Source organism: Ailuropoda melanoleuca, chromosome 15 (assembly GCF_002007445.2).
Source record: "Ailuropoda melanoleuca isolate Jingjing chromosome 15, ASM200744v2, whole genome shotgun sequence".
Classification (NCBI taxonomy): Eukaryota; Metazoa; Chordata; class Mammalia; order Carnivora; family Ursidae; genus Ailuropoda; species Ailuropoda melanoleuca.
In genome coordinates this window covers 76,826,574-76,849,117 of record NC_048232.1, presented here as the reverse complement: position 1 = coordinate 76,849,117, position 22,544 = coordinate 76,826,574, and the positions used below count along the sequence as shown (strand labels likewise).

Genomic DNA, 22,544 nt, shown 5'->3' with positions numbered 1-22,544 from the left:
GGTCGCGCGCCCCCGCGCACGGCTCCCGGGCCCGCGGCGCGCTCCCGCCGCGGCCGCCTACCTGAAACCCCAAGCGGGCAGCAGGGCCTGACTCAGGTGCGCGCGCAGCTGGCCCAGCGTCGGCTCCGCGTTCTGGCATCTCCAGCGGCCCGGTCCGCTTCTGTAGCCGGACCCGCAGCTTCATGGCGGCGGCGGGACGGCCCCGGGGGCCCGGACCCGGAGGCGGCTACGGTGACGACGGCGCGGCGGTGGGCCGGGAGCGGCGACTACCGGAGCCGCGGGGGGTATTGAGGACTAGCGGACGGAAGGCCCTGCCGCGGCCCCTGCAGGCCGGTCTCTAGAACGTGAGCGCCCCGCCCCTCTCTTGAGGGCGCCCCCTAGAGCCCACCCCTCGGACGGGCGACTGCCGAGCCTGGCCACTGGGCGTCTTGTGATCGATGACTCGGCGCGCAACGGTGCCGCCTGGGAGGGAGAGGCGCACAGTGCGCAGGTGCCGAGACTGCCGCGGGGTGCGGTTGTCGCGGTATTGGTGGCCGTGGCGGTTGTTCAGCGGCCGCAGCTGTGCCGACTCCTTCCAGGCGTGCTTGGAGAACGTTAACGCCGAGAGAGAGGCTGCAGAATATGTGACTCGCCGTTCCGCAAGCCCCCGGGGTGCCTGGTTCTTACCGCATTTCCTCCGCGGCGCTCAGCTCCAGCCGCAGGAATCTGCTGGGAGAAGCCTTAGTTTGAGCCCAGGCTCTGCTAGTGTCCTCCTGTCACAGCAAAATATGAAACAGCGTGTAGTCCCTGATCTATGTCGGAGAGTATAGTAGTAATCTGTTTCATAGCAATCGCCCCAAAGTTGAACAGCTTAAAACAACGAACGTTAATTGTCCCACAGGTTCTGTACGTCAGGAATTTGGGCATGGCGTCACTGGGTGGTTCTGTCTTGGTCTCTCATGAGATTCCAGTCAAGATGTAGGCCAAGGCCGCAATTATCTGAAGCCTTGACTCAGGCTGGAGAACCTGCTTGCTGGATTGCTCACTCACATGACTGACTGTTGGCGGGAGGCCTGTTTTTCACGGCATGGACCTCACTATAGGGTCAATTGAGTGTCCCCATGAGTTAGCATCTGGCTTCTCTCCTAGCACGTGGTCCCAAAGAAACCAAAGCAGAAGCCACAGTGTTTCTTGTCAGAAGTCACATACCGTCACTTCTGCCATTCTAGACAACCCTTCAGCGTGGGAAGAGCAACCCAAAGGCATGAATAGGGATCATTGGGAGCCACCTGGGAGGCCGGCTACCATAGAGAGTCTGACGATGATGATGATGATGACGACTAAGTTGAGAGAGGGAATCATATTTCATCCTTGTATGATAGCCGTTGCCCAAATCATTATGAAAGAATTGAATGGAGTTTCTCCCAGTAGGTGGCAGTACTTGTCCACAGTCTGACTTCCACTGGGTAAACAAACTTGTATTGAACACCTGTCCTGTGCTAGATATTATTCCAGCTGCTGGGGACTCAAAGAATGAGTGAATTCACAGTTGAGTGAATCAACTCTTGTAGTAGAGCGTAATGAGTTTTTTTGTTTATGACAGAGATAAGAACAATCCTGGGGACGGGTACATAGAGAAGGGTGGTTGTGCCAGTAGGATTCTTTAGTGGCAAGCAGTATGAGATTGAGGAAGGGTGGCAGGACCAGGGCGGCTCAGTGTGGCCAGAGGGAAGGACAAAGTGAATACATCTCAGATAAAGAAGATCCTCGAGCTAAGCAAAGAGTTTTAGAAACATTCTAGAATGTATGGGAAGCCAACGGAGAGTTTTAAGCAGGGTATTCTTTATCAGGTTTCTTAGTTCTGAACAAGAGACTGGCTGATGAAAAGGAACATGTTCAAAAGGATACTGGATAGCTCAGGGAATTCTGGGAAGGACTAAAGAAGTGGTTTCAGGCTAATTTCAGGAATGAAACTCAGAACCACGCTGTAGAACTGGCCTGATGAGGAAACTATCCTGACTGACTGGGATTGCTGCTGCTGCCCCACCCCGCCCTGGAGGAAACTTATGTCACCCTGACAGGAACCACTGGGGAAGGCTGCCACCTTCAAATGCCACACATTTTTGCAGCCTCTTGCACCAAAATGCCAAACTTCCGAAGGAGCGTGTTTCCTCACCTTGCTCACTTCTAAACCAAAGGTTCGTGGGGATGCATCTGATTGAGGGAGATGGAGTCCCATGCCTGCATCCTGGCTGCAAATGAGACTGAGATTGGGGGGGTCTGAACTCCTTCCTTGGGAAGGCAAATGTCCCCAAATGTAGAAAGGCCATTCAAAAGATAGTAGAAGCCAGGAGTCTGACAGGTATACACCACAAGGGACATAGGTCAGATCTGAAATGTGAATCTATCACCTGTTGAGTGTAAGGGATATATTAGATCAGGGTTCCTCAACCTTGGCATTGTTGACACTTGGGGTTTCATGAGTCTTAGTTGTGAAGGACTATCCTATGCCTTGTGGGATGTATAGCAGCATCCCTGGCATATCCACCAAATGCTACTAGAAACCTCTCCCCCGGTTTTAAAAACCAAGGATGTCCTCAAATTTTGCCACATATTCCCTGAAGGGTGAAATTGCCTTGAAAACCATTGGGGACCAGCTTAGTTTGGAGGTTCTTTTGGTGACAGAGAGAAGAAAGAAATTAGTGGAATGACAGTAAGAATAGAGATGATGGGTGGGCAGGGATGATATTACAGAGGTAGAAATAATGGAATTTGGGAAATGGCTATATTTGGAGGCCTTATTAATTAGAATATAGCTTCAGCTGCCCTAAGAGATATGAAATAATAGTGACTTACACAAGATATGTTTATCTCTCTCTGAGATACCATTCTTGGAGAAAGCAGTGCAAGGCTAGTATGATGGCCATCTTTAGAGACCATCTACCACGGTCTACCTCTTAGTACCTTGTAAACCTGGATAAGTTACTATCTATAAAAATAAAAATAATAACAAGAATGTATCAAAAAAGCTCTGTTGTAAAGATTGAGATAATAACTTTTTGTTGTTGTTGTAAACCACTAAATTTGTGATAATTTGTTGAAACAATAGAAAACTAACTGGGATGCTTGTCTCAGTCCTTTGCCCATTAGGTATAACCATCGGCATGGAGAAGTAATCCAATCACAGGGCTTTAGAAGGGTCCTGGAAGAGAACCAGAACATCCTCAAGGCACCACCAATATTTCAGGTACTCTGGAGGGTAAGCCTCCAAAACTTCAAAGATCCATGACAATGTTATATAGCCTTCTCTCAACTATTTCCCTCCTTGAGAATTTTTTTTAAATTTCTTGCGGGATGTCACTTTAATGTCTGCAAGCAATAGTTACTGCAATTTTCAGAGTTCAGAAACTTGCATTTCTTTTTTTTTTAATGGACCATTTTATAGAATACTGAAAGGGACAATATCACTTTTCTATGGGAATACATACACTCCCTGTAGACTTTTTTAGTAAACATTTTATTTTAGAATTGTTTTAGATTTATAGAATGATTTAAAAACTTATATACCACACATCCAATTATCCCTATCAATAATATCTTAGATGAGTGTAGAACATTTATCGCAATTAATGAATTAATGTTGATATATTTGTATTAACCAAAGTCCGTACTTTATTCAGATTCCCTCAGTTTTTTCTTAATGTCCTTTCTCTTTTCCAGGATCCCATCTAGGACCCCACGTTACATTTAGTTATCACGTCTCCTTAGATTCTTCCGGGCTATGACAGTTTCTTAGACTTTCCTTTTTTTAATGACCTTGACAGTTTTAATGATTACTGGTTAAGTATTTTGCAGAACATCTCTCAACTGTGATTTTCTGGTGTTTTCTCATGATTAGACCAAGGTAACATGCTCCTGGGAAGAAGACCACTGAAGTCAAGGTGCTGTTCTCATCACATCAACAGTATATACTGTCAATATGACTTCTCACTGTTGCTGTTAATCCTAATTGCTTGTCTTCTCCATGGTGAAGGTACTCGTTTTTTCTCCTTTTCATGTTGTAGCCTTTGGAAGAAAGTCGCTATATGCAGCCCACACTTAAGTGAGAGTTATGCTCTACTTTATTAGGGATGGAGTATCTATATAAATTATTTTAATTTCTTCTGTACAGGAGATTTGTCTGTTCTCTATTTATTCAATCCTTTATGTCAGTGTGGACTTATATTTATTTTATACTTTGGCTTGTAATCCAATACTGCTTCATTTATTTTGTTGCTCAGATTGTCCCAGCTTTGGCCACTGGGGAATCTTTTGGTTGGCTACTGTATCCATTTGACATCATTGTGGATTTTTGTTCATTTGTTCTGTTTTTGAGCAGTTTCTTATTTTCTGGCACTATAAGATGCTCTAGGATCATTTTGTATATATCCTGCCCCAACCCTAGAATTGACCATTTTTCTGAGGTGCCCTTGTTCTTTTTACTGGAGAGTGGTATTAGAAACCAAGATCTGGGTGCTAGGTGTGCTCATTGCTACTGCGGTGTTATTGCTTCTAAGCCTTCTCAGCCGACACACAGGGAAATATGTGTATGTACACACTATTTCCATACATAACCATCAGTATCTATATTAAGCTGGCATGAGTTCATTCTGATGTTTCCAACTCTAATCCATTACCACACAATCATTCTGGTCTCCTCCCTTGCTTATCTATAACTTCCCAAATCAACTGTGACAAATCCAGCTCCCCCCATCCACCATCCATTTACTTAATCATTCATTTCCAGCAGCTATGTACAGTGGTTTCAGGATTCTTGTCAAAAACAACATGGTCAACTGGAAGACAGTGGTTCAACAACAGTTCCTGCTGCCCTTCGTCTTACAGCTTCCATTCATTCCCAGGTCAGCACCTTGTTCCCCAGTCCCCTTCAGCAAGGTTGTTTCATACATTTGTAATACATTTAGATTCTTTTCTCACATTTTGCATTCTTTCTTGGACCGCTCAACCTCCTATGTGATTTTTTAAGAATTTACATACATTAAGATTTACTCCTTGACCTGTAAAGTTCTACCAGCTTTGACAAATGCATAATGTCTTATTTCACTAACCTAAAAAATCCTCTGCGCTTCAACTTTCTCCACCACCACCTGCCCCCAGCCTCTGGCAATTACTGATCTCTTTAGTTTTGCCTTTCCCAGAATGTCATATGATTGGAATCATTGTGTAGCATTTTCTGGGTTCACAACTGACTTCTTTTACTTAGCAATATGCAGTTGAGATTAATCCATGTCTTTTTGTGGCTTCCTAGCTCATTTCTTTTTAATGTTGAATAACATCCCATTGCATGGATGTGCTACAGTTTATCCATTCACCTATTGAAGGACATCTTGGATGCTTCTAGTTTGGGGCAGTTACGAATAAAACTGCTATAAACGTTTGTGTTTGTGAAGGTTTTTACATGGACCTAAGTTTTCAAATCAGTTAGATAAATACCCAGAAACACCATTGCTGGGTTGTATGGCAAGACTAGGATTAATTTTGTAGGAAACTGCCAAGCTGTTTTCCAATATGGCTATACCATTTTGCATTCCCATTAGCAATGAATGAGGGTTCCTGCTTCTCTACACCCTCACCATTGATTTATATTGTCAGGTTGTTTTTAATTTTATTCATTCTAACAAATGTATCTCGTTGCTTTAATTTGCAATTCTTAATAACAATGCTGAGCGTCTTTCTGTATGTTTATTTGCCATCTATAGATCTCTTCAGTGAGGTGTCTTCAAATCTCTTGCCCACTTTTAACTGCTTTTTTTCTTATTGTTGAGTTTCCTTTAGTTTTCTGAATATAAATCAGATTTTGGTGCATGATAAAAACCCTTCATAGTCCAGCTAGAAACCTTTCTTCAATCTGCCCAATGACCCCTGTAGACTGCGCACACTGCACTACTCCAAAATTCCTCTCTCCCTGCTTTACATCCTCTCCCACCAAGTAAGTTTGTGTGCTCCTGTGCTTTTGCGCTTGCTGATTCTTCTGCCTGGAATACTTTTCTTTTCCCTCTTCCAAGAAAATTGTGTTTCCTTCCTTTTGTTCTAAGAGCACTTGAAACATGCTTTTCAATGTTATCCATTATATCACAGTGCAGTTATTGGCACATCAGGCTTTCTCCAGTCTTAGGTTATGAGCTGCTCAAGGGGAAGAGGAAGGCCTTAATCCATCTTCACAATGTTCAGTCCCCCCCTCCCTTGTTAGGACTGGTTAAGCAAAATTTAAAATGATATAAAGATATCCGTGCTTATCTCTGAGTTTTTGACATATGTTTGGAAAGTAAGATTTTCTTTCTGTCTCTACCAGAGAAAGCCAAGTTGGCCTTAGTTTGAGTGTCTACTTAAATCCAAACCATTTTCCTGAATGTTGAGCTTTAATTTACAAAGAGTTTCTAATTTAGCAGGTCTGGAGAAGGGCTTGAGAATTTGCATTTCTAATGATTTCCAGGTGATGCTACTGTGAAAGCACACTTTGGGAACCACTGGTCTATACCATGTGGTCTTGCTGTGGTTGTTTTGGGTTTTCTTAACACTCATAAAGCACTTTGAGGTAGCTGCTATGCTTGGTGAGCAATTGAAATGGACCTTAAAAAGTGTTGTGAAATGAAATTAGAACCATGCAAGTTAGGAAAAGAATCTTCAGAAGTTGTTGGAATGATTAAAACCCTATCCAAAGGCCAAATGAAGATGTCTGGAATCTATTGAAAGAAAGAAAAATATTCTTAGAAAGCAAAGTAGGACNCTATCCAAAGGCCAAATGAAGATGTCTGGAATCTATTGAAAGAAAGAAAAATATTCTTAGAAAGCAAAGTAGAAGAATNTAGGACGCATACAGAAGACAGGGATAAGTGGTGAAAGGAGCATCAAGGATTTTCACAGCTCAGTATGTAAACCTCAGTGTTGTTTGAATCTGTCACCAAGAGAATGTATTCAAATATGTATTGGACAATTAAGAAAAATATTGTTAGGAATATTAGAGTCTGATCCTCCAGAGGTGTGCCATTTTCTGCAGCAAGGGCTAGATAGAATACTTGAACGTACTTTATTTTCTTGGTTCTCAATCAAGGCCTGTCCAAGGACATTAGCCATAGTCTGGAGACATTTTTGTCACAACTAGGGTAGGAGAAAGTGGTGCTACTAATATCAGGGTAGAGGCAGGGGTTGCTGCTAAATGTCCTACAATGCATAGAACAGCCCACACGTCAAAGAATTACATGGCCCAAAATGTCACTAGCGTTGAGGATAGAGAGATTCTTGTCTGTCTGAACTGGGCTCACACTGGTAGTTCTCTGACATTTCCAAGTTATATCACATTATCTTGTTTGCTTGGTTCCACAATATCTCTCATGTCTCATAAAAGACATATATGTGTTCATTTCAAATTTAACATGAGTTTAAACTTTGTTCAAACTACAAGTAATAAAATGTAACTCCCAGGGCGCCTGGGTGGCACAGCGGTTAAGCGTCTGCCTTCGGCTCAGGGTGTGATCCCGGCGTTATGGGATCGAGCCCCACATCAGGCTCCTCTGCTATGAGCCTGCTTCTTCCTTTCCCACTCCCCCTGCTTGTGTTCCCTCTCTCGCTGGCTGTCTCTATCTCTGTCAAATAAATAAAACCTTTTTAAAAAAAAAAATAAATAAATAAATAGAATGTAACTCCCTTGTAGACAACTGATAATAAGTGAGGTAAGTAAGTAAGTGGGTTTATTTTTCAAAACCAGGAGGGAGTCCATGCCATAAACTGTTCCAGAGTGTGACTAGCGGGAGAGCCACGGTCTTGGGTCAGTCATCACAGGCATCAGAAGAGGGTGGCCTGGAACAGAGCTGGGAAGAGAGGGGGAGATGCTGCCAGGTGACAGGATGATTCTGCCAGATGTCTCCTCGGCCCATCTGGAGTGAACTGTAGGGTCACTGATCTCTCTCGAGACCCACACACATTCCAGACAGCTTCCTCTGGTCTGGAATAAGCCAGCAACTTCAAACAAACACATCTATCTGTGTCACTCTCACAGATTCAATTAGTGGCTGGGAAAACCAGATGTATTGCCTATCAACAGCATCCTTCTCTCTGCTCACCTTCCACATCCCCTGGGCTGTGGGTTGCCCTTTAGTGACCTTCCTGAAGAGGCAGTTTGGCGTAGTGGTTAAGAGCACAGTCTCTGAGAAGCAGGACACCTGGGTCCTGAGTCCTGGCTCTACAACCTTAGCCGTGACTCCTAAGCTTAGGCATATACTTAACCCCTTGGTTTTCTTGCCTGTAAAATTGAGATAATATTAGTGCCTCATACAGTCTTGGTGGATATTTAATAAGATAACATATGGCTGGTGTCCAGAGCATAACAAAAAATGTTAGCTCTTATTTTTCCCTACCTCTTATTCCCTCTTCAGGGTGTCCTTTTAACCAGATTTCACCAACACAAAATGTTGGTTCACTCCCCCCCATATATAGATAATCCCTGTCCCCTCCCACTTTACTCTCCTGCAAAGAATAGTAAAATTTGACTTCCAAGCTCAAAAAAAGTCTGGCATTCGGATAGCTTTTTCCTATATGGGAATAGCACAGACGTTCTAGAAACCAAGAAATAGGATGCTCAGTTCCTTAACGCTGTATCTTGAAATCTTTCTTTAGTGAACAATTATTCTACCTAGTTAATTATGATGTTTCTTTGGAGTTTTAATTAAAGGTGTCCCTTGATGTGCAGAGACTAACATGCTGTCAGCCATTAGTAGGTGAAATAATTAATCTTGTCTTCTAGATTGTCATCATGGGTAGGCTGGATAAGCAGGAGTTCCCAGCAAAGTTTCAGTTAAATCTGAAAAACTAAAAAAAAAGTGAAACTGGACACAGTGCTACTGGCTTTTGTTGTGATGATGATTTCAGCAAATTTGCCTTAAAGCCAGTCCTTGAGCAGAAAGGAGGCTAAGGAGCTGACTTATCAGGCCCTTTCTAAATGGAATAAAACAGACTAGCTGCCCTCTCTTCTTCCATCTTTGTTTCCTAACCTTGAATTATTTGAGCCTCTTTTTAGAGGCTTCATTCCATGTCCCACCTGAGCTGCACCATTATTTTCTTTTCCCCATAAATCAGCCCACTTCTTAAACTGTATGTACATTGGTTTAGGGGTTCCTGGGTGGCTCAGCCAGTTAAGTGTCCAACTCTTGATTTTGGCTCAGGTCATGATCTCGGGTTGTGAGATCGAGCCCTATGTCAGGTTCCACACTCAGCAGAGTCTGCTGAAGATTCTCTCTCCCCCTCTCCCTCTTCTCTCTCTCCCTCTCTAAAATAATAATTAAAAAAAAAAACTGTACATACGTTTGTTTAAAAGGGGAAGCTATGTAAAGGGAAAACTTATTAATTTCCAAATAGAGGGTAAATGTGAAAAATAAATATCACAAAAACTAAACTTTGTATGTTTAAATAAAAATAGAGAAACATAATGATGCATCTTATTACAAAAAACTGTGTGCTACCTTGTTGAGTTTAATTCTCTCAGTGATTCGGGAAAGGATGGCAGAGACCCAGGAGTAGAGCAAATTGCCCAGGGTCCCAGGTGGGTGGACAGTGCAGGTCCCTGTGAGGCGAGAGCTTGGCACTGCAGGACTGAGTTCCCGGTTCACTTTCTCCAGGCCACCCTTCCTGAGAACTCCCCTCAAATCCTGTGCCAGATTCCCCAGGATAGACAACAATGATTCAGGTCTCTACCAAGACTTTCAGGTTTTCCAGGACAAAAGGAAAAATTAGTATTTGCATCAGGAAAGATACAGCTGTGTTACAGTGATCAGCTTCCCTGTAAGTCTAGCCGATCCTATGCAGCTAATGTTAATGGATGGGAGAGGCATTTAGAGGGCTGAGCAGGATGGGGAACTTACTGACAGAGAAGAGATATGGGGCAGTGGGAGAGAGTGGAAGAGCAGGGGAGGAAGGTGGGGCCAAACCGCTGCTCCGGGCAGGAGAGATGGGGGTGGGGAGAAAATGGTACTGCCACCCAGAGAAGATTCTGAGGAAGGGACAGATATATTTGGGATACTTTATGAATTTTTTCCCTGTGATCTGTAATGTCATTTCTCTTCTTCCATGTCTGGTTGTGTATTCTTTTTCCTCATACACTAAAATCAATGACAATACAATTTCAGGTGTTTCTCCATCAAGCATCTGAGATCATCCCATGGCCCTCAGTAGCACTCACACCATAGGAAACCACCCCACGTGCACCTGCCCACTTCTGGGCTTTCATTTCACCTCCAGCATGATGTCTTAGAAATTCACATTTCCAGCCAAGCTTTCCCCAGAAATCCCAACTACCCACCGGACACTGCTGTTCAGATACCTAATGCCTGTGTTTCTGTCCTTCATACAGTACGGGCATTTGTACCCCCATTCCCTTCAGAGCTCGGATCTCAGCTCCAGTATACCTCCTCAGAGAAGCCTTCCTGGGCCATCCCACAAAGCGAGCATGCCTCCCCCAGTGACAGCGCCCTGCCAGTTACAAGACCAACACATTCCCTTACTTCCTTCAGAGCATAAGTCACAATCTATACATTTTTATTTTCCTGTTTGCTTGTTTGCTTTGAAGCTTCATCTAATAAACTCCATATGGACAGGGATTCTGTCTTTTTTACTGAAGAGGCCCTTGCCCAATATTTGTGGATTGAATGAATGGGATCTGTGAGGACTGACAGTAAATGATTCGATGAGGAGAGTATCTTCAGGCTTGTCTCACCATTGATAAGGCCACATACTAATGAATTAAATTTTACAGCATCTTTCAGTTTTAAGAGCAAATTCTTACAGGTTATTGCTGTGGTCTGAATGTTTGCATCCCTCCAAAATTCATAGTTTGAAATCCTAATCCCCAAAAGTGATGGTATCTGTAGGTGGGGCCTTTATGAGGTGCTCAAGTCATGAGGGTGGAGCCTCATGAATGGGACTAATGCTGAATAAAAGAGGCTCCAGAGAGATCCCTGGCTCCATCCACTATGTGAGGACACAGCCAGAAGGTGCTGGCTGTGAACCAGGAAGATGTGATCATGCTGGCTCCTTCATCTTGGCCTTCCCAGCCTCCGGAACTGTGAGCAATAAATGTCTGCTGTTTATATACTATAGTGGCCCCAACAGACTGACAGTTAACACACTTTTTTTTTCCACCAGAACTTATCAAGGTTGATACAATTTTTTATCCCCATTTTGTCCCTAAGGAAACACAGGTTAAATAGGTACATATAACTGGAGGTGCCCTAGGTGAGAGACCTGAAGAGCTGTCAGGAGTGCGGACAAATGCCAAGTGAGCATGCCTATTGTTCCTCTTAGGGTTACCAATCTCCTGGGTTTTCCCAGGACTGTTCTGGGTTTAGTACTGAAAATCCTGCATCCTGAGAAAACTGGGACAGTGGGTCACCCTATCTTACCCAGAAAATTGTAAATAAGACCTTAGATACTTCATGCAATTGGCTCCCTGCCCGTGTAAAATGCAAAGACTAAAACATGAGGGACAGGAGGGCGGGTAGGGTTTAGAACCTACCAGTGTGAAGTCACATAGGAGGATGCACCCACCCAACCGAACCTCAAAGAAATGCTGGGAGCAGAAGGCACTCACAACCCAAGAAGGAGCAGACACTTAGAGATACCATCTGTGCTCTGCTCCTACCCTGAAAGATAAAGGTGGTAACTAGGTCAGCCCGGTTATCAAGCCTCATGCTTTCAGACTGAATCCGATCCGCCAAAAGTCCCAAAGGTATTCAGGGCAGTGGCGGAGCCGTCCGCTGCAGGCACCCTAACCAGGAGAAACTGGCTAATTATCCCAGAAAATTCTTCCTCTTCCAATTCAATGCAATTTGACACCTTTTTCAGTACATTGGAAGTCTCGATTAATCATTCTGGTAACGTAGTCATAATAGTGTGTGTGTGTGTGTGTGTGTGTGTGTGTGTGTGTGTGTGTTTCACAGGGAGTAATCATTGCATGGGTGGCATTGTCTGCTCATCTAGGTAGAGGATGTAGTATTCACTCACACTATTGGGCAATTGAAGTGTAGCAATTATGTACCACATTTTGAAACAGGCATTTAAAAAAATCCACCACCAGATGATTCAGACTTAATTATCTTGTCTTTTCAGCAGCTGAGTTCAAGGCTGAAGTGGAGAACACATAGCTTCAAAGGCAGAAGGAATCGAAGGTGCTCCCTGGCTTTGGACGCTTCCTCTGCTTGAGGTAAGAATCATGAACAAACTTCTGGTCTCTGCCAGCGCAAAATCTCCCAGCGGGGATTACCCTCTCCCTGGTGAGGTCCCGGCTCAGTCAGCTGTCAGGTAGCCTGAGTCTTCATTGTCTGCCTAGGCTTTTCTGTTTTGTTTTTGTCTTTTGTGTCACTCGTGCCCACCCAGAAGACCATGAGCAGGTCTAAAAAAGAAAAGAGAGTTGGCATGGACGAGTGATTGACATTTGCCTCAGTCAGCAGTGTTAAGACTCACTCAATCTTCTGGACTTATTTTTGCCTTCACTTCAGAGGGGAACCCAGCTCAGTGGCAGAAAATTCTAACTTGTCTCTAACTTGAACCAGTGTGGATTTAGAAAGAAGGGGCTGCTGTGATCTCTGTGCTTTGGGGCCAGGGCTTAAACCACAACAGTGACCTACAACCTGCCAAAGCAAAGGGCCCTCCCACTTCCCGGAATTGTTTAACCCGTTTGTGTTAAGTATGGAGTTCGGGGAAGACTCGGTGTAAATTTTCAATGCCCTTGTCGTTTGAGATCTTGGTAAAAATCAGATGTGTGAGCTGAATCCCTTGAAATAGCCCCCAGTTCTGCCAAAGTCTGTCAAAGCTCCCCTCTGCAAATACCAATGGCAAGTCGACCTGTCTCAGGAATTTCCTAAGTTGTACTAGAGTTTTCTTATTTCTCGTCATCAGAATGGCTCAGGCAAGGGCTACCTAATATATTTATGTTTTTATCTATTAAGTTTTTGTTTTAATTCTTGTTAGTTAACCTACAATGTAATATTAGTTTCAGGTGTACAATATAGTGATTCAGCACTTCCATACAATGCCCAGTGCTCATCAGGACAAGCGCCCTCCTGAATCCGCATCACCTGTTTCACCCATCCCCCCACCTCCCTTCTAGTAACCATTTGTTTGTTCTCCATAGTTAAGAGTCTGTTTCTTGGTTTGCCTCTCTCTCTTTTTTCCCTTGCTCATTTGCTTTGTTTCTTAAGTTCCACATATGAGTGAAATCATATGGTATTTGTCTTTCTCTAACTTATTTCACTTAGCATTATACTCTCCAGCTCCATCCATGTTGTTGCAAATGGCAAGATTTCATTCTTTTTTATGGCCAAATGAAATTCCATTGAGTGTGTGTGTGTCACACCTTCTTTATCCATTCATCTGTCAGTGGATACTTGGCTGCTTCTATAGTTTGGCCATTGTAAATAATGCTGCTATAAATACAGGGATGCTTGTATCTCTTTGAATCAGTATTTTTGTATTTTTGGTGTAAATACCCAGTAGTACAATTACTGAATCATATGGTAATTCTATTTTTAACTATTTGAGGGACCTCCATACCATTTTCCACAGCGGCTGCACCAGTTTGCATTCCCACCAACAGTGCACAAGTTCTTCTTTCTCCATATTCCTTGCCAACACTTGTTTCTTGTGTCATTGATTTTAGCCATTATGACAGGTGTGAGGGAATATCTCACTGTACTTTTGATTTACAGTTCCCTGATGATAAGTTATGTTGAGCATCTTTTCACGTGTCTCTTTGGGCATCTGGATGTCTTCTGTGGAGAAATGTCTGTTCATGTCTTCTGCCCATTTTTTTTTAAAGATTTTATTTATTTGACAGAGACAGAGACAGCCAGCGAGAGAGGGAACACAAGCAGGGGGAGTGGGAGAGGAAGAAGCAGGCTCATAGCAGAAGAGCCTGAGGGGGGGCCCGATCCCACAACGCCAGGATCACGCCCTGAGCCGAAGGCAGACGCTTAACCGCTATGCCACCCAGGCACCCCTCTGCCCATTTTTTAATTGGATTATTGTAAGGTTTTGGGGTGTTGAATTGTCTAAGTTCCTTACATATTTTGTATACTAACCCTTTATTGCATATGTCATTTGCAAATATCTTCTTCCATTCCATAGGCTGCCTTTTAGTTTTGTTGATTGCTTCCTTCATGGTGCAGAAGCTTTTCATTTTGATGAAGCCCCAATATTTATTTTTGCTTTTGTTTCCCTTTCCTCAGAGACACATCTAAAAAAAATGTTATGGTGGAGCCATTTAATTTAGAAATGTTATTCTGTCCATTTATTGGTATGGAAATGTAATGACTTCTGAGGCTTTGAATCATGGAAAAAAACAATTCCTCAAATGCAACAAAATAGGTAACTTGTTGGCAGGGTTTTTAAGTCATCTTGGATCCTTTCTTTTAGCAGGCAACTCATCCTGCCCTTACTTGTCAGCCAAATTACTTAACCTTTTAGGACTCATCTCCTTGCTTGACAAGGTTCCCTCCCTCCTCTGCCCGTAAATTATCATCCTAACAAACAATTCAAATGAAAGTTACATACAATCCTTTTATAGCCCTGTAATTTCATTCACTCATAAAAATTCTAGAGAAAAATATGTTTTTCTGTGTGCAATTTTGAGTTCCTGAATCTCCATCAGTGTAGACCATTTCAGAAACTTCCTTTACCCAAGAAGGGAAGATAGATTTTTACTGCTGGAGAGGCATTTACAATTCTATTTGTGCCCAAGAAAATACGAAAGGATTTGCACTTTGATGCTTGAAAATCTTCAGATGCTTAATGATTTTTTTCCCCACATAGAAGATGGCATCAGGCATCTAACGTTCCCAGATAAAAATGAAAAATGTAGCACTTATCAAGTAATTAAATTTATAAACACTAGAATTGGGAACCAGAAGAGCAAGGTGTGGTTCCCAGGTGCCTGACTTCCCATGTGGTCTCAGGTCATTCAGACTCTCCAAGTCTCTGTGTTCACATGCCTCTGATTTAGTAACGTCTGCCTCCAAAAACGGCTGTGTGTTTGTAAGTGGTAAAAATATATATACGTACAAATTCATTATTTTAGCTATTACTCCATTAACAAGTAATAGCTCTGATTTTGTATTATGCTTTTTCACTGTAGAAATGGAGACTTATTTATATGATGATGGTTTGGTTTTCTCCTTTTTTCCCCACACTTTTCTAGAACCTTTCTTAGTTAATCAGAATCTTGTAACCCAGTCAGTCAGTTAGCAAATACTTACTGAGGTCCTAACTACATGCCAGGCAGAGAGATCATGTCAACCTTAATTTGGATATACAGTCAAATGTGTATAGAGTTTTGGTCTAATATTTTTTTCCCATCGCATTGCACTGCTATGAAAATGTTTTCCTCTTGAAAAAAAATCTCTCTCATGCCTGCCTTGGCATGACACATCCATTTACAGTTCTCTGCCCACAGCAACATCAGTGTGACTGCATATCAGTATGGCCTCGCCATTTGTTAAAATGTGGACACACTTTTTATACCAATTGGTGAATAGCCACTAATCTCAGCCCCAGAAGTGTTGCCCTCACTCCCATAGTTTCATCCATCTCTGCACATCCTCTTCTTCAGGAACCCTTGACCACTGCCCCCCCCCAACCCCGGACAAGGATCAAGGAGGGCCTAGCACACACGGCAACTGGGCCTAGCTTCTGCATCATTCTAACTGAGTATACGATGTTAATATCACCCTGCCCCTTGCTTGCTTGTCCCACTCCTCACATTTCCTCCAACCCTCAGATCACTCGCTGCCTGACCAGAGACCCGTCTCCTACCCAAGCCCCGCCCCCTTGGCTCTTGTCATTGCTCTGTGCTTCCCTTGGTGTCCTCTTCACCCAACCGTCCCCAAGTCACCCCTCCACAGCCCTGCCCCCAGCACCGCTGCACAGATTCTTTCTGTACGTTGTCCCGTACAACCCAAACCAGCTGTGTATGGCTGAAACATCACACTGAATGCTAAGGCCATAGCAGTGTTAAGATATTGGAATGCCTCCATTTCTAATAGTAAATAGTCACGACTCTGAGTCTCCCACCCCACCCCCAGTACCCCTGCCACACTGGCCGGTCCTCCCAAGTCTCCTCCTGTCCCCATGATCCAGTACCTAACCTCTCCAGCTCTGTTCCTGGACTGTGGCCAGCATCTGTTCTAATGGGTGCATGCACTCCACTAGTGTACAAATGCTTTGTTAATCACCTCTGCAAAGAACTGTAATATAACGCAGAGCGAGGTAAGTGTTCTTCACTTACGCTTCATTGATTCATTCTGCCAATACCTATCAGTCACTCTATGTCCGAGACACTAAGACAGGCTCTAGGACCTCCAAACCAAATGAAGTCTCTGCCCTCATGGCACATACATTCTCACAGAGAAGACAGCGTGTGAGAAAATAAATACACACACATGAATAAATATCTATTTTGACCAAGGATTCAGGAGGAAATGAGATTAACTTAGGGAAGTCAGAAATGGCTTCAGAAGGAAGGCTGTATTTAAAATGAACCTTAAGGAGGTACAGGGTTTCTGCAGGCCTAAGTGCAGGTGAACAGCATAAGCACAAGCATTAGGCAGGAACCATGGTAAGTGTTTAGGGACCAGGGATCCACTTTGTCTGGACAGAGGGCTCCTGGGAGATCAGATGAGAAATGTAAGCAAGTTGACTGAGCCAGCCGCTTCTCACACCTGAAGGTGGACGTAAGCACCACAGAACAGATAGGTCAAGACCGCAGTTCTCAACCTCATGGCCCTCTAGCAAAATACCCACATAAATGTTCACTCATCTGAACGTAGATCCCCTGTATAAATTGGGCAACGTGTACACTAGACAAAATGCCAACCCATGGGGTGCCTGGGTGGCTCAGTTAAGCGTCCTACTCTTGGCTTTGGCTCAGGCTACAATCTCAGGGTCATAGGATCGAGTCCCTTGTCAGGCTCCATGCTCGCATGCTCGCTCTCCCTCTCTCTCTCTCTCTCTCTCTGCCCCCCTCTCTCTAAAATAAATAAATGAATAAATAAAATCTAAAAATTTTTTTAAAATGCCAGCCCAAGGGGTGAGTAGGGCAGCTCTTGCTCTCCCTACCAAGCTGGGCACACTCGTGTGGGATTTTCCAAAACATTTTCTGCTTTTGTGCCAGAATGCTGGCATAACTCCAAAGGACACCTTTTCCCATTCCATACAAAAGGCCAAGATGGGCTAGCAACAGCCCTGCATGGATACTCCTCTCCCTGGTCAGTGTTCTGTTCCTCTCAAGTAAATTCTCTGGAATACCCCTTTGTCTACATGATTCCATTCCCACCTCTATGGCCTTATCCATAAAGCCCACATAACCCCATTTATCAAACCTCTTTCTTTTCTTAGCCAAGCATCCCATACGCACCTCTTGCAGTGATCTTTTCCTTCATCCAGGCTGCTCCTGAATCCCAGCCCTTCTTTGAATCCTTCCCTGCCCCACCTGGCCTGACCTCTCCCTTTGCATGGCTCCCACAACTTCCTCTTCCTTGACCACCCCCACAAATGCTTCCCTGATTTGTTTCATGTTTGTATATTAACTCAGTGGGTATCTGTCATCTGTGGGTTTTTGTCACTTACGAACACAGCAATGGTAGCTCACCCAGATTGTAAACTCTCTGAACTAGGAACAAGGCCTGTGAATGTATTACTCACTCAGCTGTCATTAAAAGAAACCCATGTCACTGTTGCTATTGGTAACCTGTGCTTCATTCATCATGAAAATGGGCTGGGGGGCACCTGGGTGGCTCGGTCAGTTAAGTATCCAACTCTTGATCTTGGCTCAGGTCTCAATTCAGGGTTGTGAGTTCAAGCCCCACATTGGGCTCCATGCTAGGTGTGGCGACTAAAGAAAGAAAGAAAGAAAGAAGAAAGAGAGAGAGAGAGAGAGAAAGAGAGAGAGAGAAAGAAAGAAAGAAAGAAAGAAAGAAAGAAAGAAAGAAAGAAAGAAAGAAAAGGAAGGAAGGAAGGAAGGAAGAGGGAGGGAGGAAGAAAGAAAGAGAGAGAGAAAGAAAGAAAGAAAGAGAAAGAAGAGAGGAAGGAAGGAAGGAAGGAAAGAAAGAAAGAAAGAAAGAAAGAAAGAAAGAAAGAAGAAAGAAAAGAAAAGAAGCTGCCATTAATTTATTGAGTCCATTCATTAAACAAGTATACATTGAATATTTAATATATGCCAAGCACTAGCAATTTAACAGCAAAAAAGATGTGGTCGCTTTCCTTGAAGTGTTTATTTAAGATTTTGTGTGTATGTATCTATGGTGTGCCAGGCATTCTACTAGATTCTGGGGTGAGCCTGGCATGTGTGCTAAGGAAGGAAGTCTTCGAGATGGTAGAAGTATAGAGCAGGGCAGGGCCTTACAGCTGGGCCGTGAGCTTAAACCCTGTCCTGTGGGCAAAGGGGAATCATTAAGGGTCTCTGAGCAAATGAGTGACTGTCTCACATTCTCTGAAGCCACCTTTCTAAACTACCATCTCGTGTTCTAAAACTGTCAAAAATCCCGCATCCCCACCCCCTTATCTTTCCCAAGGCATACCACAAGTGTTACATTTACGGTAAGGCTCTTGTGTTGGATTGCATTGTATCGTACTGAGTCATAATCATCTGTGTGTGTCTGACTCACCCACTAGTCTGTGAGAAGCAGAAGTCAAGGACACACATAGGTCATCTCTCCATCCTCAGCACCTAGCACATGTTCTGGTGTGTTCAATAAATGATTACTGGATGGGTGGGTGGGTGGATTGATGCTTGAATGGATGGATGCATATACAGGCAGATGGATGGATAGAGTGAATTCTGGAAGTGAGCAGTGCAACAAGAAATTGGAATTGATGAAAGAAAAGTCAAAAATAATAAAGGAACCATAAATATTGGTTAATTGCAGATGCGTACGAAGGCAGTCCAAGTCCTCTGGGGATGTTTCTTCCTGTGGCGTCTCTACATCTCATCTGCCCAGACCATTTACCCTGGAATCAAGGCCAGGGTTACTCAGCGGGCTCTGGACTATGGTGAGTTGAGTGCTTCCAGAAACCAGGCTACAGCTCCGCAGGTGTAGTTTATGACCCAAGCTCATATTGGACTGTCTCATGACTGAAGCAAGCTGTCCTGTGGGATGATCCAGCCCCTTATGGGGAGGCCGCTAAGATGGCTGGGAAAGAAGTGTTGTCTAAAAAACAATCACCTTGATGGTAGGCCTGTCCAAACACGGCCACAGATATTCATTCTCTCCCTGCCTCCTGCCAGCTGTGTCCCTCATGCACCTCCAGTGTATGTCTCTGCTCTAACGGGGCTACATCGTAGGATAGAGGAGAGGAGAAGTGAGAGTAAAAGTAACATCTTAAAACTTCATAAAGGGCTTGATTCCAAAAGGAACTTAGAGTCCCCTAAAATGGGTGTGCCAAATTTCATGTAGATGATGATTGTACATTTCTCTTGAGAGAGGCTCCATACATTAGATGCAAAAAAGGAGGTGAGGGCAGATTGTGTACGGGAAAGGAACTGCGAAATCAAAGTGTGCGGGCCTGGTTCTCTCCTGTAAATCTTGGCCCAAGGTTAGCTGAATACAGGCAGATAGATCCACTCTGATCCCTTCTTAACTAAAGCAGTCAACCCAAGTACTGCTAGTCTAACTCAGAAATACCTAAGTGTGACCAGGAAACGCCTCACCTGCCACACCAAAAAAGAAAAACAGGAAGGATAGAGGGAGGGAAGGAAGGGCTGGAGGAAGGAAAGATTGAGTTTTGGGCAACTCCTTGTCCTTCTCCCAGTACCACATCTGACACAGCGCATCGAAAGTTGGTCCGTCTTGCACAATTGTCATATGAGCTGGCTCTAATGAGAAACACATATCAGGAATGCACATGTGTATCCATATTTGTATATGCATGTGTGTATGTGTGTGTATCTTGTTACTATATTGATAAGCTTATATGCACAGAAATACAAATCAGAAATAGATATCTTGTAACAGTATTAAAGTTGTGAGAATAGCTTGTTCCACCCTCAAGATAAGAGCAATTAAAAAAACAGATCTAGTCTGTTCACATGGGTATGAATCTCAGTTCTGCTGCTTTCCTCAATATGCACGGTTGGGCCAGTGGGTTTTCTCATCTGGAAAACAGGGTGAGGAGAATGACAATAATGGTGCCCCCTGTCGTGATGTGAGGACCAGATGGGATCATCTGTAGAGATATGGCATGGGGTGGTGGGGAAGTACAGGCTTAAAGTCAGAACCATGTCTTGGTTGAGCATCTACCATGACCACACTCTTTGATATGAGCCTTACGGGCTCTGGGTTGATTTGATTCCCACAACAACCCTACAAAGAAGGGATAGTGATTCTACAGAGGAGGAAGCTGAGTCTCAGAGGGGCTGGACTGAATCTGCCACATCACACACCAGTACGGGGGCGAGGCAAGGTCGGAGCTCAGGTCCACTCTGCTTGATTCAAAACCTGTGTTCTGCTCTCTGTTCCCCATTCCTCCAAAGCCTCGCTGATGACACACAGCAGCTGGGAGCTCTCGGGCAACCCCATGAACCTCTCTGAGGCTAAACTGCCTCCTGTGTGAAATAGGGATAATAATACCTATGTCACTGGGTTGCTCTGAGGATCAAAGAATAGAATATGTGTAGAGTGTGGACAGTCCTGGCACACAATTATTATCTCATGACAGTGTTGGGATTTGAAACTAAGCTGTCTGATAGTGCCTTTGGTTCCATCTTTATATCCTTTACACCCTATCCCTGCATCCCTATATTACAATATCATTCATGGTATTACAGACAATAAGATCTGCTCTTCTTCTCCACAGGGATAGCCTAAATGGAAATGTGCTTAAGCTGCAAAATAAGGGGTAAAGGCAAAGCTTCCTTCTTAAGAAGGTTAAAATGAAAAGATCATTCTTCATCACTATGTCAGTTACTTTTCTCAAGCTCTTTATGTGAACGAGGGCTCTTTTTCTCCATGAACTCAGAAAACTGTGTCCTGTGGTGCTACCATGTAAAAATGGATTTATTCCTGAATTGAACAAAAGCAGGGCTTGCTAACCTTTTTGGAGTCCTGGGATCCTTTGAGAATCTGATGCAAATGTGGACCCTCTCCCCTGAGAAATGAGACACAAATGCACATGCACACACACATCCTACTCACAGTCTTTTACTAGGATTTCAGGAGGATTAGGAGTGCCCAACAGTCCATGTACCTCAGGCCAAAAATTGCTGAGCTTAAAGAATCTAGGGGAGGGGCACCTGTGTGGCTCAGTCAGTTGGGTGTCTGCCTTCGCCTCTGGTCGTGATCTCAGGGTCCTGGGATTCAGCCCCGTGTCGGGCTCCCTGCTCAGTGGGGGGAGTCTGTTTCTCCCTCTGCCCCTCCCCCCACTCATGCTTCCTCTCTCTGTCTCTCTAATAAATAGATAAAATCTTTAAAAAAAAATAAAGAATCTAGGGGAAAGGGGAGAATGTGGAATAATTTTCTAATAAGGCATGGATTCTGGAGCCAAATTGCCCAGATTTAACTATGGAGCCCCTAGTTCTTTGCTGTGTGACGTAGGTGAGAATTCATCTCTTTGAGGTTCAGTTTGTCAATCTGTAAAACATGGATGATGATAACATTTTGTACTTCTATCACAATGCCCTGTAGTAGTATCCTTTAGCCTTGGCCACATAATGGGAATCTCTCATGCTCTTAGTCGTAGGATCCTGGGGTCTTCATTAGCCTCTCTGAAGACCAGTGTCTTCTTCTGTGAAACAGAGACAATCACACCACTTTGTAGGGTTGCTGCTTTCTAAGTTTCTAAGAGCACGCCTTACTCAGTAAACCTCATGTGTATGTTTCATGATGTTAGGCCATTCTCATCTTCGACATCATCAATAAAGCTCTCTTTGGTTCCTTCACAGGTGTTCTAGCTGGAATGGACATGATTGAGCAAATGGTTAAGGAAAGAAATATCCCAGACCTAAAAGGTTCTGAATCTCTGGAATTTCTGAAGGTTGATTATGTGAACTACAATTTTTCAAAGTAAGTAGAAGTGTATTTTTAGCGGTGGAATTATTCTTTAAAACTTTAGGGTTGTGGATATGCCATCTGGTGTGCTGGTATAACACCAGGAACCTGCAGAGTAGGAGTTAACCCACCTTCGGCCAGGGGCTTATCAGATGAATGACCTCAAGAAAGAGGGGTCATAAAGCTGACAAAGAGTATAGGATTGGGGTCAGACACCTGGGTCCAAGCCCTAGCCCTCCTGCACACCGGTTGTGTGCACCTGGTGAATTGGCTCAGAGTCTCAATGTCCTTGCCTCTTTCCTTGCCCCTTGAATAATATGAGAAATTTTTACCCATCCCATTGCTGCCCCCACCCCCTAAACCTAAATGCAGGATTCAGTCACAGTCTCAGAAACAAATCTGGCCTCATCAAGTCTTCCCCTACTTTAGTGAAGTTTAGTTGAGATTTCAGATGTCATAGAAATGGGCCACAAATAAGAAGCT

At 43.8% G+C, this 22,544-nt stretch overlaps 2 protein-coding genes across 7 annotated transcripts in view; one reads left to right on the top strand and one right to left on the bottom strand.

Annotated features, from left to right (window-relative positions):
* The window catches only part of FBXO7 (F-box protein 7), a 21,680-nt gene extending 21,496 nt beyond the window's left edge, over positions 1–184 (bottom strand). The window contains 2 exon segments of the mRNA XM_034644237.1: positions 62–129; positions 131–184. Coding sequence (XP_034500128.1) covers positions 62–129; positions 131–184 — 122 coding nt within the window.
* A 220-nt stretch (positions 185–404) lies between these two features.
* BPIFC (BPI fold containing family C) overlaps positions 405–22,544 on the top strand; it is a 49,796-nt gene continuing 27,656 nt past the window's right edge. Inside the window, exons 1-7 of one of the 6 annotated variants that reach the window (XM_034644241.1) lie at positions 405–2,177; positions 3,115–3,226; positions 3,878–3,920; positions 4,769–4,880; positions 12,136–12,229; positions 18,945–19,068; positions 21,956–22,076. In XM_034644241.1, the coding sequence (XP_034500132.1) occupies positions 18,945–19,068; positions 21,956–22,076 (245 nt within the window). In that variant the 5' untranslated portion in view covers positions 405–2,177; positions 3,115–3,226; positions 3,878–3,920; positions 4,769–4,880; positions 12,136–12,229. Of the gene's footprint in view, positions 2,178–3,114; positions 3,227–3,877; positions 4,881–12,135; positions 12,230–18,944; positions 19,069–21,955; positions 22,077–22,544 lie in introns of all 6 variants that reach the window. The other 5 variants (XM_034644239.1, XM_034644242.1, XM_034644240.1 and 2 more) reach the window with 5 other exon arrangements.